The sequence below is a fragment of the Drosophila santomea genome, chromosome 3R, assembly GCF_016746245.2.
Source record: "Drosophila santomea strain STO CAGO 1482 chromosome 3R, Prin_Dsan_1.1, whole genome shotgun sequence".
Taxonomy (NCBI): Eukaryota; Metazoa; Arthropoda; class Insecta; order Diptera; family Drosophilidae; genus Drosophila; species Drosophila santomea.
Genome location: NC_053019.2, coordinates 20620795 through 20636221, shown reverse-complemented (window position 1 = coordinate 20636221; position 15427 = coordinate 20620795). Strand labels below are relative to the sequence as shown.

At 42.5% G+C, this 15427-nt stretch overlaps 1 protein-coding gene across 1 annotated transcript in view; it reads left to right on the top strand.

Moving 5' to 3' along the window:
• LOC120452527 (protein pellino) overlaps window positions 1-15427 on the top strand; it is a 31085-nt gene that overhangs the window by 14466 nt on the left and 1192 nt on the right. Inside the window, exons 3-7 of the mRNA XM_039636790.2 lie at window positions 11677-11769; window positions 14168-14399; window positions 14762-14953; window positions 15037-15225; window positions 15290-15388. Of these exons, the coding sequence (XP_039492724.1) occupies window positions 11677-11769; window positions 14168-14399; window positions 14762-14953; window positions 15037-15225; window positions 15290-15388 (805 nt within the window). The remainder of the gene's footprint in view (window positions 1-11676; window positions 11770-14167; window positions 14400-14761; window positions 14954-15036; window positions 15226-15289; window positions 15389-15427) is intronic.

The following is a 15427-nucleotide window of genomic DNA, read 5'->3' as shown; positions in this document are numbered from 1 at the left end:
GTATAAGCCCAGTTAATCGCACAATGGCAAGAATTTTAAACTGCGTACAGTACAGATGAAAAATATAAATTATATTTTAAATATTAATATTTTATAAGAAACTGATGTACAGTGTTCAGTGTACTCTAGTTTCGTGAGGCCTTGAAAACTGGAAAAGAAACATTTATTTGGGTTTAAAAGACGTCGAACCGTCAAACAGTCAAACCGTCGAGCAAGACTTGTCGAAAATAATTTAAATCTCGATCGGTTAGCCTGACAGCTCCATTGCACATTCGCGTTGCCTGGCCCAAGATCTCTCGACATGTCAACAGAAATAAGCCAGCTTACGAGCCACGACGACGACGACGCAGAGAACCCGGCCAAAAGAGGCAAGCAAGCAAGCCAGACGACAAATGCCACAGAACACGTAATGATGATAAACGCGGGATGCAAGAAGTGGTCGAGTGGTTGGAGGAGGAACCTCTGCAGGAATGGAGGGTGGTATAGGGAATGGGGGTTAGGTGGTCGGGTGTTCTTTAACCCATACAGCTCGGTGACATAATCGGCACAGTTGGCCTGGCAACTGGCAACAAATGTTTTGCCAGCGCTTGTTGTTACAAAACAGCCAGCTGGAGGGGCTTCTCAAAGGGGCCGAGAGTGGGTGGGCTTAGGGAGGTGGAGGAGGAGGTGGGCAAGGAGGAGGGAGGGAGGAGAAGGAGCACTTGATATAAAAATAAACATATACTTAGGTGCGTACCGAAAGTCTGAATGTTTGTGCCGCCTGCGGACTTCCGATGACGAATGGGACATTTATTCGATTCATATACTCAATGTACTCATAGTACCTTTGATGGATTTTCGAGAAAATTATACCCTCTTCTGTGTTTAGGAGTTGCGCTGGGCAACGATTTCCAATTAATTATTAGCATAGCGTATTACGGAGAAATGCGAGCGACAGGTATAATTGGAAGGAACGGAACACATTAAATGTGATTCAGCCAACTTGACGGCTAATTTGTGCGGGGGGTACAGTGGAAACAGAACCTCTCTTCCATCGATAGGGGCAATCAGCGTAATGATGCTTTTCCCGGGCAATCGATAGCCCTTGATGATTGGCTTGTATAATCCGGAGGTAACGGAAGTTACAATGCTATACCTAAACCTATGGTTACCAACAGCCAACTGCCAACTACCAACTACCAACCAACCAGTCTACGAATCAATATTCACGCACACTCGCTTAGTGGCTCCCCATCCTTTTGCTTTGGAGGGGAATTTCGCTGGAATCGGAGATTGGAGGTCATGCCGTGTCTGACCCAAAACTGCACGCTTTCTGTCCGTTATGTGTTTGCTTTTTGGTCTGTGACCTTTGACATCCGACTGCTCTGCTCTGCTCTGCCATTTACGTACGTAGTTGAGCCCGGGTTGATTGACATAATTCGAGCTTTAGATTTTGATTTGAATTTCGGTTTTTGCGATGGCTTCAATGTTATGGAGTGGAAAAAAGCTGTGGCCCATTGTCGCATATCGATTTCGTTCGAAATGTCAATCGAAACTTTGGCGAAATGTCATTGAACTGGCGGTGCTGATCGGGGGGCGTAAGCTTGGCCTGTGGGCGTGGTCGGGCAAGACATTTGCCTTGGCCATTTTATGGCTTCATTTCAATTTAACATTAATTGGTGAATGTTGATTGTTGCCGTTGTTGTTGTTGTTGCGCCTGCATTTTCATAGTTTCGCCTGCGGCCGGCAATCAACAAGCAGCTGGCATCTCTCCCGCTCTCTTCCTCTGGCTGCACTGAGAGAAAAACGAGCTGTTGAGTCATTCAATTGCTTAGTAGTTGCATGATTAATGAGCGAGCTTTAAATCAAGAGTGGGTTCACGAGGAAACCTAAACTTGGTTAGAATTGAGATCATATCCCAAACCAAATCATATTATAAATGATATTTAGGCGTAACATTTTGAACTGGTTCTCAAGGTGTATTTTTCGATGGGTTTTCTTTTTCCCCAGGTGCCAGTGCCTTATTTTCCTTTCGCTGCTCCTCCTCCTGCCCTCCACTCCACTCCACTCCATGCCACACCACCGCACTCCTGGAAGCCCATGCTCCACTGGGTCGACTGTGTCTGCGTTTTGGCCATGCAGATTGTTTGCTGGCTGGAACATTTTCAATGCATAATCAACAGCAACAACATCCAGCTACGTGACGAATTACGTGCAAAATTGCTACCCAACAGCCACATCGACGAGCCAAGTGTTGCCCTTTATGCAGCTGCTGCTTTTGCTGTTGCAGCTTTTGTTGTGAATGTGTATGGGGATGTTGCTGTTGCCATGACGTTTCGCCGCTTTTTATTAGTTTTATTTAATTTTGCGATTCAAAGACCTTTTTCTAATGCGCAGATTCGCATATTCTCTTTGCGCTGGATCAGCACTTCGAGTGTCACGTACATCATGTCTAAAGTTTTATTGATCCCCCGCCTTTTTCTCTTTTGTTTTTCGACTTTATTCTCGGCTAATAGTTTTGTATGCGAGTTTTGGTACGCACAACGCATAATTTTTGTAGCAAATTGCAATTTTCGTTGCTGCCAGAAGAAGATCGCAGAGGTAACTCCTCTTTTTTTTTTTTTTTTTACCTTTTTTCTGATTTTTTTTTTTTTTTGCTTTGAATGGTTTGGAATGGTTGCGCTTGCAGGTGAAATTGTGTGCAGCGTAACATATTATTAAATTGCCTTGATTATGGCCAGAGAGCCATCGCTCGGAGCTGCGGAGCTTTGGAGCTGCGGTGCCGGGCCTGGTCAGAAAGAAATAGCCAATTTGAAAACCGGCCGAGTATTTCCTGTCGTGTTGCCGCTGTTCCTCTCCGCTGGCCGGCAATTAAAGTGTGTGTGTAAACATGGCCGACTGAAAAGTGAGCTAAATCGACTGTCGGAGTGGCAGACATTTGATCATAAATCTTAGAGTGCTGCCAAAAATAGAGTCATTCTTTCGGGGGATCCAAATGGGCAATGGAATGGACTCGATTCGTTTCGATTCGATCCGATGCGATCCAACGGATGGATGGATGCATGGCTGCTTGGGCATGTTCAGAGCACCAGAACAGGAACGAAACAAAAAACCAAAAAAAAAAAAGATAAAGGCCAAAAATAAACCAGCCACACACATTGCAGCAGACAACAAAGAAATCGACTGCTAAGAAGGTGCCTCAAAAATGGGGAGGTACTGCATTCGAATGGAAAAGGAATACTATTTCTAGAGCACCGATCTGGAGATACTCTGGGAAATGTCAGGAGTTCATGAGAGTTGGGTAATTAAAGGTGATTGATATCGTCGAGTACATAAAAGGCACGAAAAGTAGCTTTATAAGCACAACTATTTTCAGAATCAATATGTTTAATGTCATTTTAGGGAGCACTGAAATCCCATTTTAAGTGGTAATAAAAGGGAAATCTTCTGTCTTCTATGGTGTAATCCATAGTAATGGGTAACTCCATATGTAAGCATTTTAGTTCCATTACTGGAGCTCCATTTCATTTACGGGATTACCTTATCGGAATTATAGCTTATTGGTAATGCCACAAAGTAAGGGTATCGAAAGGTTTTGGCCGCTCTAATGATTGATCTACGATTAGTTGAGCATTGAGCAAATGTAGGTTCTTCCAAATGAACTCTGGGGATTGGGACTTTAGGTTGAAGGCGAACAGAACTGAGCCATTTATATGGGTCAATAGACTGACGATCGATTGATAATGGCTTTTCAGATAATTATTGTGCCAGTTTGCCCTATTCCCTATTTCCCATTTACTTGTTTGGCTTTTCGTCATAAATAGAATTTATAGGCGGCTTCTTCGATAGCGTTTCTTCAACAACGCTTGGGAAATGAATGAACCTTTCATTTAGATTTATTTATTGTTATAAAATCGGCGATAGCTTGGTTTAGTTACTTTGTTTCCTTGCTTTGGCTCGATGTGTTTATTATGTCATAACGATTTTAGTCACGCATCTGTGTCGACTATTTTCATAACTTTTTCTTTGCTTTTCTTTGCTTTCTTACTGCTGCGTTTGCTTTCGCACCTGCAATGTAACGCTTTTGTTTTTCCACACACACATTTTTTTCTCGCTTTTCATTTGGCCAAATTATGTCACTTTTTGTTTAAATGCTTATTTAAACAGCGCCAAAAAGTTTCAATTTCCGTTTGCTCATTAAGTCGAGGCGTGCTGTGTTGTTGTTGGGTTTGTTGGGCCATTTCGAAGCAGTTTAGAGAGGGGAATTGAGTAGTGAAGGAGGGCCTACATAATTAAGCGCTTTCCGACCAACTACGGACCGCCAGAGGAACCGCCCACACGCAGCGGTAGAAATAACTTAATGCCCCATCAAACTAGCTGCGATTTCGTTTCGCCTGTGGGGCTGCACATGCAGATACCCTGGAATACGGCAAGTGGCATGAAGAGTGCCATAAATACACAGTTGGCAGTGAAGAGTGTCTAGAGATAATTGTTACAATTATATACGCAAAAATTAGTAATGTACATGTAATATAATTAAAGTACAAACCAGTTTACGTACATCTTAGCCAGGGTAGTATCTAGTCTGGTGTTGTTTCTATTACTATTACTTGTTTTCTCTTTGCGGATGATTTATTCTTCCCTTCTATTATTTTTTTGGGTGCTAATGAGTTTAACAACCTGTGGCCATTTATGACGAGAAATTCGAAAATGGTTGTTGAAAATGAACTGGGAATACCGAACAATGGTTTAGTCACCGTAAAGTAAATGAATCAGCTTAAAGACCCATTGAAACTCATTGGTTTAATTTCGAAATGCTAAAGATACTATAGGGTGTTTTTTTTAGAGGTATAGAACTTTAAATTGCAATAAAACAACGATGGATTATTCGATTGACATGAATTTTATTGACATGAAAGATAATCTTGTGGCATTACATTTTAAATATGATTTCTGGCATATGACCGCCACGGCTGGCTCGGATGTAGTCCAATCTGGACGTCCAATTTGCAATGACTTTTTCCAACATTTGGCCGTATATCGGCAATAACACGGCGAATGTTGTCTTCCAAATGGTTTAGCGTTTGTGGCTTATCCGCATAGACCAATGACTTTACATAGCCCCACAAAAAGTAGTCTAGCGGTGTTAAATCACAAGATCTTGGAGGCTTATGAAAAATCGGGAACAACAGCAATCTCGTTTTGGGCCCATTCGACGAATCTACGCCTTGCTTGATGATCGTTTGGTTTCAATTCTTGCACGAGTTGGATTTTGTAAGCACGCATGACGAATTGCCAAACCAAACTGAGAATAAATCACTTGACAGCTGTTAAATCGGTCGCCATCTTGAACAGTAATGCCAACTTAAAGTTCTATACCTCTAAAAAAAACACCCGTTATATACTACATAGCATCTTTGAAGTTCACTTGCCCACACTGCGAAATTAACTTCTTATTAAAGTCCAAAAGTGTTATCGCAAAACAAAAAATGCATATCATAGTATTTAACCCATGACATCATATACACAGTGCTAAAAGAATAGACGATGAAATGGTTCTGGCACATGCAGTACTCCAGTGTGTTTTGCTGACCGTTCCCAGATCCATTTAGCTGGGCAGAATAATTAAATGCCATCTATTGAGAAGATGGTGATGTTGATGCTGACGATGATGATGATGGGAGAATGGGAATGGCAAATATCATTCCCTTCATTCTCCACTGTTTATTACTACTATCTATAAGCTTGTCATTAGTTTCATAATCACGCATACTGGCAGCAAAAAGTCGTGCCCAGCTCAACCCAGCACTTGGCATTTGTTTATTAAAATTGCTGAAAGCAACGCGAGCGATAATGACGTTTTGCTCGTAAAAAAAAAAACCAAGAAATTAGCATATTCATGCTTTCATTAAGATGACAAACTGCAGTGTGGCGGTGATGGGAGCAATTCGGTTTTTATGTTACCACAAAACTAATGCATCCCAGCCAACGACGAGTCCAAAAGTGAGACAAAACAATGCTCCAAATCGGAGCAGACTACTTGGTAATGGAGGCTAGTGCAGAAATAGAAACACTCCACCAATGAAAAGCGAAATGGAAATGGGTTGGTTCTCCATCTTGGCACTCCGCGTGCTTTTTTTTTTTATTTATTTTTAGACAAAAAACGAGGGGAAAAGAAGCACGAATGGAGGGTAAAAACTAAAAACGAATACTACTGTCAGTCGGCAGAGAAAAATCCATAAACATAGGAACATAATGCAGCCGAAGCTTAAGGAAATCTAGCCACGCAAACGATCAAAGGGTTCCGAAAATACTCTTTTCGGCCAATAGAAGTTTGCAGCGATGGAAACTAAAAGCTAACCATAAATAAAGGAAAATACCATTTTCTATATATTTAAAGTTAAGATAAGATGTCTAACTTCCTCAGTTGCAATCTCGTTATCGCAACTTTTTATTTATTACCAGAAATTTGATATAGAGTTTATGATAGGCCTACAAAATAATCGGATATATAGATAAATGCTATTTATTTATATTAGTTTGAAAGACCTAAAATATTCAGCATACTTCTTTTTGCAAAGAGTCTTTTAAAAAACGTGCTCAAGAGCAGCTCAGACGTTTGCCTTTGCCAAGTAAACTAAATACACTTTTATTTGCTGCCCTGTTTGTTTGTTTAATTTTAGTCAGCTTTGTTTTGGTCGTCGGGGTGCTGGAGTAGTGCAAATTTGTTTGCCAAAAAAGCAGCTGGGAAAGGCAAGCCGATGGCAAAAATATTGTTCGAGACGTGCCGCTGCATAGGCAAACAAAAAACCAAAAAACTGGCAAGATCAGGGAGCAGTGCTGGACAAAAAAGTATAACTTCCATTGTTCAGTTTAGACATGTGTTTTTTGTGGAAAAAATACAATACAATATAAAGCAAACCAAACTACCAGCGACACCAAACAAGCTTTGAAATGAACTTTCTGCTGATTATGTAACAAACTAAAAGCGACTGTGAGGCAAAGAAAGAGCCAGCTTTGTTTTTTTTTTTCCAGCCGGGCGTTTGCGTTTAAAGAAAAGTGGTTAAGAAATTGACGAGTGGCAATTTGCATAAATGGAATTAGTGAGACGCCGCTAACAAGGCCTAAAAAAACCAGCCCAGACCCACAAACACTTTGACCCTGTCGGCCGCTCAAAGATATCTCAAAGATACACAGTCCTGCGTGCTGTACACTTTCAGCTTAGAAGATATTTAGTGGGGCGTAGATTCTAAAAGATACTTATTTTATGCTTATATTAGGATGCAAATACACATCTCCTTATGCTTGCACTTCAAAGATCGTTCTTGCAAGTTTCTGAGCTAGTTTCATGGATAATTTGTTGCTTAACAATATGCGCGTATAGTGCTTATGTGTATACATTTTACTTGCCTTGCTTATTTTGTATGCTCCGCAATTTGGATGTTCTCTTTTGGCCATTCTTTGGGCTTGAATTTCGCTGGCAAAACGAGTTTTTTTCGTGAATGTTTTTTGAAGTTGTCTCAATGAGAGTTTCATTCTTGAAATGCAAACAGCTGTGTGGCAGAGACATGTGCACATATACAGATCCATATACAGATACAGATGCGGATATGGATACAGATACGAATACGAATAGTGAGATACAAGAACTCAGATACAGATACATCCACGGCATGTGAATGGGCATGGGAAGCATGAGAAGAGCCCGGCATTTCGCCCATCAGCTAACCGAAGCACAGACCGCAAATTTAACCATAAAATATGGTAACGAAACACCTGCTCTTACCTGCGCAAAAAAAGTGTCGTCTCACCTGAGAGTGTGTGTGTTGTGTGTGCTTGTGTGTGAGTGTGTGTGACTGCCATTGTTTCCCTGCTGTTTATTGTTTAATCTGCCATTGCACTTTGCTGGTTCTTGCATTTATTTGGCCTGACACTCGAGGGGCGACACTGCAGTTTGAATATTCTGCCACCAGCACTTCTGCACCCTACTCAAATTTCAAATGCTACGGATGAACAAGAAGTGCAACTATCTATTTCTGCTCTTCAACTACACTTCTTTGCCACTGTCGCCGCATGTAAATAGAGCCAACCCTCCTCATACTTTGCTCCATTCACTACTCCTCTGCTGTGTTGACGACAGGCAAACTCAGAGATTTATGAAAGTTATAAATATAGTGAACCGTGTCCCCTGTTGCCACACCGAGAATCTGGAGCAAACGAAGAAGCAGATGCAGCTGCCATTTGGTGCTGGGGAACAGCCAACCGAATTTTATCGAAAACTTTGCCCGCAGAATGTTATTTTTAAAGTTTCGCTATCGTTGTCGCACTGAGTTATGGCCCTACTTTGCTGGTTTACCACAACGCTGCAAATGAGGGTGGATGTATTATGGCCATGTTCCTAACGAACTACAATAAGTTGCGTCGCAGAAGCTTATTCGATTTGTAAACAACTTAATGTTAAAGAAGGTCATTTTTCATGGCATATTTCAAGTTGGGTACTTATTGGGTAAGGTTTAAAAAACTAGTGTTTAAATGAAGTTGGGAACTACTGATTTCACTAAAGGTTAATGTACATCCTAATACACCTCGATTCCCCCTCTGCACAATTGATTTCTGTGTTTTCATTCCCGCTGACCTTTCGACTCTCGCCGCCTGTCGCTTGTTGCACTTCACACACTTGGACCCTGTCATCCGCAGACCCCGCGGTAAACTCAATTAGAGGTGCAGCCAGACGCTAAAAGCCTTGCGAGTGCTCACCTGGGCTAATCAAATGAGTGCAACGAATGCATACATACATACATCCATACATAGGTGGCTTACTTTGGTGTAATAATCAAATTAATTTGCATAAGCTGCGATGCGACCCCGTGACATTAAACCGTTGCGGTTGCACTCAATGGTGGCACTTCCAGTGCCTATGGTCAACTCAGCTCGGTTGCCCTGATTTCAGAGCCCTACCCTTGATGGCTGTTGCTTGGTTGTTTCAGGGGGTCCTGCTGCACTTTTTAGCATGCAATCGTTTGCCCTTTGCGTTAGTTTGAAAATTTATTGTAATGCGATTGTGTCGGCCAAACTATGGGTCTCGTTCTGGGCTGCTAGCTTGCTTTTGCATGCAAGGCAAACCGGCGAAAATCGATGCTTTGAGGGCACTGTCATGCAACGGGTAGGTAACTACGTATAATGGAGCACACTTTTACGCCCATTTCCACACAAATACCAGCTGCAGTTATACACTGCAAATAAATAACGATCTTGAACCGTAAACATATAACAAATACTTTTTAAGATCATTTTAATACAATTATTTTAGGCTTAAATGTGTCTCTTAGCATTTCTCCTATTACCATTTAAAAGACCCTGATTTTTTTGAGTGCAGCGAAAACCAAAATTGATTTCCCTAAACAACAGCAAAAGTTCAAAACCGAAGCCGGCACCGCAGATACAGACTCAGATACAAATACAGATACAGATACAGATACAAATGCAAATACCAGAACAAACTCGGGGTCGCGCCATCAAAGATATCGTATCTCATGGATGCCCCTTTTGGCTACATGTGTAGGTGATTGTTTTTTTCATGGCATAGAGTGTTTTCAATGTACTCCTGTTTTTTTGCCAGCTTTTTTGGTTGGCCTGTCGTAATGTGCTTGGTTTAGTTTAGTTTTGAAATTGAAATGTATGCAAATAGTGGCATGTTGCCGTTGAAAATCGATAAATTCTTTGATTCCTTGATGGCAGAGAGCACAGCTGATTGCATGTGAAGTAGTCACGCAAATAATGGGGCATGGGGCATGTGGCATGGTGGTTGTAAAACCCTCAAAACTGTTGTACCAAATAATCAAGATTTATGCGATTTGTTAATGAATGCTCGCCACCATACTCTAAAGGGAATTGTACCGAAAAAGGGAATATGTTTCAATTGAATGTTGAGCAATATGATGATGGTTATAGATGAGTGAATAGTTGTTTGGGGGATTGTGGGACTTTTCTCATGGCTACACGCATATTGTGTAAATATTTACTCCGATTCCAATAATGATCACATCTCGAACTTTTTGTTTGCCTTTGTTTTCCCCCCAAAGTTTGTTTGTTAATTGAATTCAATTTGGAGAGCAGTCAAATGACAAACTTTCATTATTATTAATCAGGCCAGGCTTAATCAATTTAACCCAGTTTATTCTCAAACGCTGCTACCGGGTGGGTGGTCCCATTGTCGCCTAATTGAAGTCAGTAAGTGTATGAGAAATGGTATTATAAACTAGCAGTTCCTTAACTCGAAGCCTTTTGAAAAATTTCAGCTCAAACTTATTCATATTTTGTTTTAAACCGAGCTGTTTGTGCCAGTACGCAGCTTAATATATCTGTCAGTTGATTAAGTATAACTTCGTGTTGGCCAACACTCCAGCTCCAAATGCCAAATGCTGATGCCAAGCTGTCCAGAGCTCATAGACAGGACTGTACATCAAGTCGGAAGATATGTCTGTACATATCTAAACAACGTTGCAGCGCTAATTTGAAGCCAGCAAACAGAGAGCAGCCAGCAGTCAGCAGACAGGGCGAGAGTGATGAGCATTTGCCATTTCACCTTGCAACGCGCCCAGAGTCTGGGTGGTGCGCCATACGACACCACCACCTCCCACCTGAAACCCACCGCCCACCCTGAAATTCTGTCTGCAGTGCACATTTTCAAGAGCCACCCCCTTCTGTGGCGCCCATTCAGCCCACGCAAAAGGGGAGCAAGTTTAAATGCAGCGAGCAAAAATCAATGCAACCCCAGCAGCAAAGCAGCCGCACCATACACCACCAACCCTCCACCCCCCTGCCCTGGAACCCCACCAGCCCCTTTGGCGCCTCCACCGGTAGAGTACATTAAAAAAAGGAATCCATTTGCCATGTTTGTGAGTGGGCGTGCACCGGCGCCAAGCTGGTTTATTAGATTGCCGTAAATAAGTTTATGATGTGCCCGAAAAAATAGCCAACAAAACGTGTATTAGATGTAATAAAAATAAACCGGGACACACATCCACATCACATTCATGCTAATGAGAAAGTCGTTATTGGGCGCAATTTTCCAGCATTTTTGGGCTATAATTAACCCTCTAATTATGCGATTACCTACAAGTTGTCGATCTTGGTGCAGTAATTTGAGGCAGGATGGAAGGTGACACACTGCTAAGACTTCCAAGGGAAAACCAATTACACTGGCAGAAAAGGAACTGGCTGCTTGGGCAGAGAAGATGCACTATCCACGCTGGATTTTGATGGCTTTTAGAAAACTTAAGATTTGCCCACTGCACTGCAGCGGAGACAGAGCGGAGCCACTTCCTCATTTGAAATTCTAGAAAACTGAGAAGTTGCAGAGTAATTTATATATGTATAGTATATAGAAAGAAAGGGGCTCCCAAGGCAAGTGTGAGCCACTGAGATGTTGGAAATGAGCAATTTCTTTGGCATTTACTTTGAAATTGTTTCGCTTTAGTTTTCTGCTGCCATTTTGCTTCTTGTTTTGTTTGGTTTCGTTCCCTTTGGCTAACTGAGAAAACTTTTCCTTTATTGTTTTCCTTTTCTTGCATAACATAATGGGCTGAGCAGTTGCAGCCTTTTCCAGGCATTATGTGAATTACCGAAAACAACTAAAACCATAACCATGTGCATTGCCATTAAATATGTAATTTTCTATTCCATTTTCACTTGCAGCACCGACGGCACTGAATCTCCCATACTGGCTGAAGACGGTGGCGATGGTCATGACAAACCGCGATTGCGCTACGGCGAACTAGTTATACTCGGGTGAGTCAAAGAAAGAAAATAATAGCCATAACAATAATGTACATTCATGTGTAGTTCTTGAAGTAGAGTACTTTGTTTGTACTATAATTACATAGGTGCTTTTATACGGCTCAGTTTCCCGCTTGCCAAGTGCTGAGATGGGCACTTGAAGTCTTTGAGTTCCCTGTTCTTCGATTTTAAGCCTTTTACAGGGCTATTTAGTATGAAACAAAGGCTAGGTCAATAAAGTACTCAAGTCAATAAAGATATTGCAGTGGTTGCACTTTACTTTCGCTTTCTTGTGTACTTGAACATGAGCCCAGAAATCCAAGATAATTTACTTAATTAATGAAGGCTAAACAAGGACTTTGATTGCATTTAAACACATAAATGTTTCTTGTGGTTTTGATAATCTTATAATTAGCCGAATCAATTGTAATACACCCGAATTATGTCACTTTGCTGATTAACATCTAAGCAGCTTAAACAGATTACCTACTTCAGCATTCGTAGATCAAAGCTCGTAGATTAGCTAACCAGTTGCATCTGACACCATCCAACCAAGGCCAGCCAAACAGATTCTTTTGACATCCCATTATCGTCCATCAAGCATTCATAAATTAAGATTCACTGCACTTTTATGGGATCTCCAACCGAACCGCGCACACCTAAACGACCCAACGATTCCACCGACCACCAGTCCAATCAGTCAAACGTATGTAGCTCCATTCAATCCGCCGCTTACAGAAGTTTAAGTGTAAGCATGGAGCTAGACGCATAAATTTGATCCACGCAGTGGTCCGGCGGCGGAGATTGATGATTCTGGCCAGCAGCTGGGACGGATGATTGTAAATCTTGATGGAGGCCGGACCGGGCGGGATGGGATGAGCCAACCAACCAACCAACCAACCAAACCAAGCGCTTGACATTTTGCTGATTGGCAACGCTTTGCCGCTGACTCACAGCCAAAGTGCGACTCACAGACTCCGGGAATCGCTCGGTCTCCAGGCCTTGAGTCATTAGCCGAAAGCGTTTTTGAGTTGGAGCTGCAGTCCCGCAGTCCCAAGTTCTTTGTGTCCCAGTTGTTGTTGGCATTTGTTATCTTAACACTTTTTAATTGGCCATAGGACAAAGGCGGCGGCGGGAGGCTGGAAAAAAATGTTTAGGGAGCGTAGACCCTATGTAGTTCTTCATCAATTCCCCATTTATCACGACAACCATGCTGGTGCCCCGAGCAACATGTGGTCATCTGGTCACTCATTGAGGATTCCCCACTCCCCATGGTCACGCTGTGTGTGTGATATATGATAGACAACCGGACGATGATTGCTGCTGGAACACAAAACCTCGGCGAAGGAAGCCAGCCAGATTCGTATGAACACATATGAACACTTGAAGTGTTGTCAGCAAATCTGAAACTCTTAATTGTTGTCATCAAAATGAGACATCACCAATTAACAAACTGAAAGGCACAATGCTGGCCAAATGTGGGCATGAATAAGTCCAAAAACTTAAGTAGCCTCGCATTTACAAAGCAAAAAGGTCAACATGTCCCGCGGGTTCAAACGAGGCTGTAAACATGGATTGGATTTATGTTTTTCATTAGCCTTCGGTTCCGAGAACTTTACATCACGCACGAAAAGTGGATTGTTCATGGATAGATCACTTCAAAGGAGAAGATGCTCGAAAATTTCCTAAATTTCTAGTTTTATTACCAATACGGAGGAGTGGTATTTTCCAAAATCACGCTTGCTTGTCAATGAAATCACATAAAATATTATTATTGGCATTCTATGTCTAATAAAAAGCGGTATCAGGAAAGCTATGCTTTTTTTATAGCTTCATTATTCTATTTTGGTAAATCTTAAAATTAAAAGTCATAAATATGCACTAAATGTTGAGGAGGTACATTTGAACATATAAACACTTAATTTCTTCGAAATTTTCCGGTTAATCTTAAAAGATTAGAATGCAGAATTGTGTGGCTCATTTTGTTTTCAAACTTCTAATGATCGGACAGCTGCCACGGGTTTGTTCCCCTAACAAAATGAGACACATTTTGCAGTCATCAACACTATCGATCCCAGAGTCAATAATATATCCATTCATTAGAACAGACATCCATGGGTAATTGCATGGCTTGTGGTCTAGCTAATGTAGCAAAAAGAACGAAATAGCTAACCCGCAATTCTTTGAGTTATTAGTGGTCATTATCTGTGGATGGAAGGAGGCAGGGAAGTGTGCTGTGCCCACTAATTGTGTAAACATATTGCCGACGCAGAACTTGACCCACAAAACCGAACGAATTATATTAGTTAAGCAATAATCCCGCATGGCAGCCCAGCTCTTATCAACTTGCCCCACATCTGTCAGCAAATGTATCTCGCAGTATAGTAAAACGCTATCTGTCCCGTTGCAGCTACAATGGTTACTTGCCACAGGGAGATCGCGGTCGGCGACGCTCCAAGTTTGTGCTCCACAAGCGGACGGAGGCGAGTGGCGTCAAGCGGTCCAAGCACTACATCGTCCAATCGCCACAGACCTCGAAGGCCATTCTGGATGCCAATCAGCATTCAATCTCGTACACACTCTCACGCAACCAGGCGGTCATTGTGGAGTACAAGGAGGACACGGAAACGGACATGTTTCAGGTGAGACACCCCAAAGGTTTGTCGAACTGACCGGATCCCTTAGGGCTTGGGTTTCACGGTCTGACTTTGATGAATGTTGTTTGGCTAATTAGAGCCGCCAAGGGCCAGAAATGGCGCCCCATTCCTGAAGGTCAGAGGTCTTCTCCGTTGACTTTTGGCCCTGAGCTGGTCTCACAAAACGACATTCAATATTTATGTCAGTGGTGTGGCAACTAAAGTATCTCTTCCTGACTGACATCACAAGTGTAATGCCAATATTCGTCATTTATTTACTTTTGTGATATATTGCCTAATCATTTCCTCTTTCCCCATTTCCCCATATTGCTCACACTCGACTAATCATTGTTGCCGTTCTCCGCCAGGTGGGACGCTCATCGGAGTCACCCATTGACTTTGTGGTGATGGACACGCTGCCCGGCGATAAGAAGGATGCCAAGGTTATGCAGAGCACAATTTCTCGGTTCGCCTGCCGCATTCTGGTCAACCGCTGTGAGCCTGCCAAGGCGAGAATATTCGCCGCCGGCTTCGATTCGAGCAGAAATATATTCCTTGGGGTATGTTGGCGTTGGCGGCTGTGTCCATTCGGTAATCTCCTGCTGATTCTAATGAGATTCGAACTTGATTTTTCCTTGCACAGGAGAAGGCCACCAAGTGGCAGGACAATGTGGAAATCGATGGCCTGACCACCAACGGTGTGCTGATTATGCACCCCAAAGGATCCTTCTGTGGCGGCAATGCCAAGTGCGGACTCTGGCGCGAGTGCTCCGTGGGCGGCGATGTGTTCAGCCTTCGCGAATCGCGTTCGGCCCAGCAAAAGGGGCAGCCGGTAGGTGCAACTTCAAATGCAGCCCAACAGTTGATTAAAATTCCTGCTTTCCTTTGCCTACTAGATATATGACGAATGCAACATCCTGCAGGATGGCACACTTATTGATCTCTGCGGCGCAACATTGCTCTGGCGTTCCGCCGAGGGCTTGCAGCATTCGCCGGTAAGTAACTCAAATGCACCTCAATGTGCAAAGAAATAA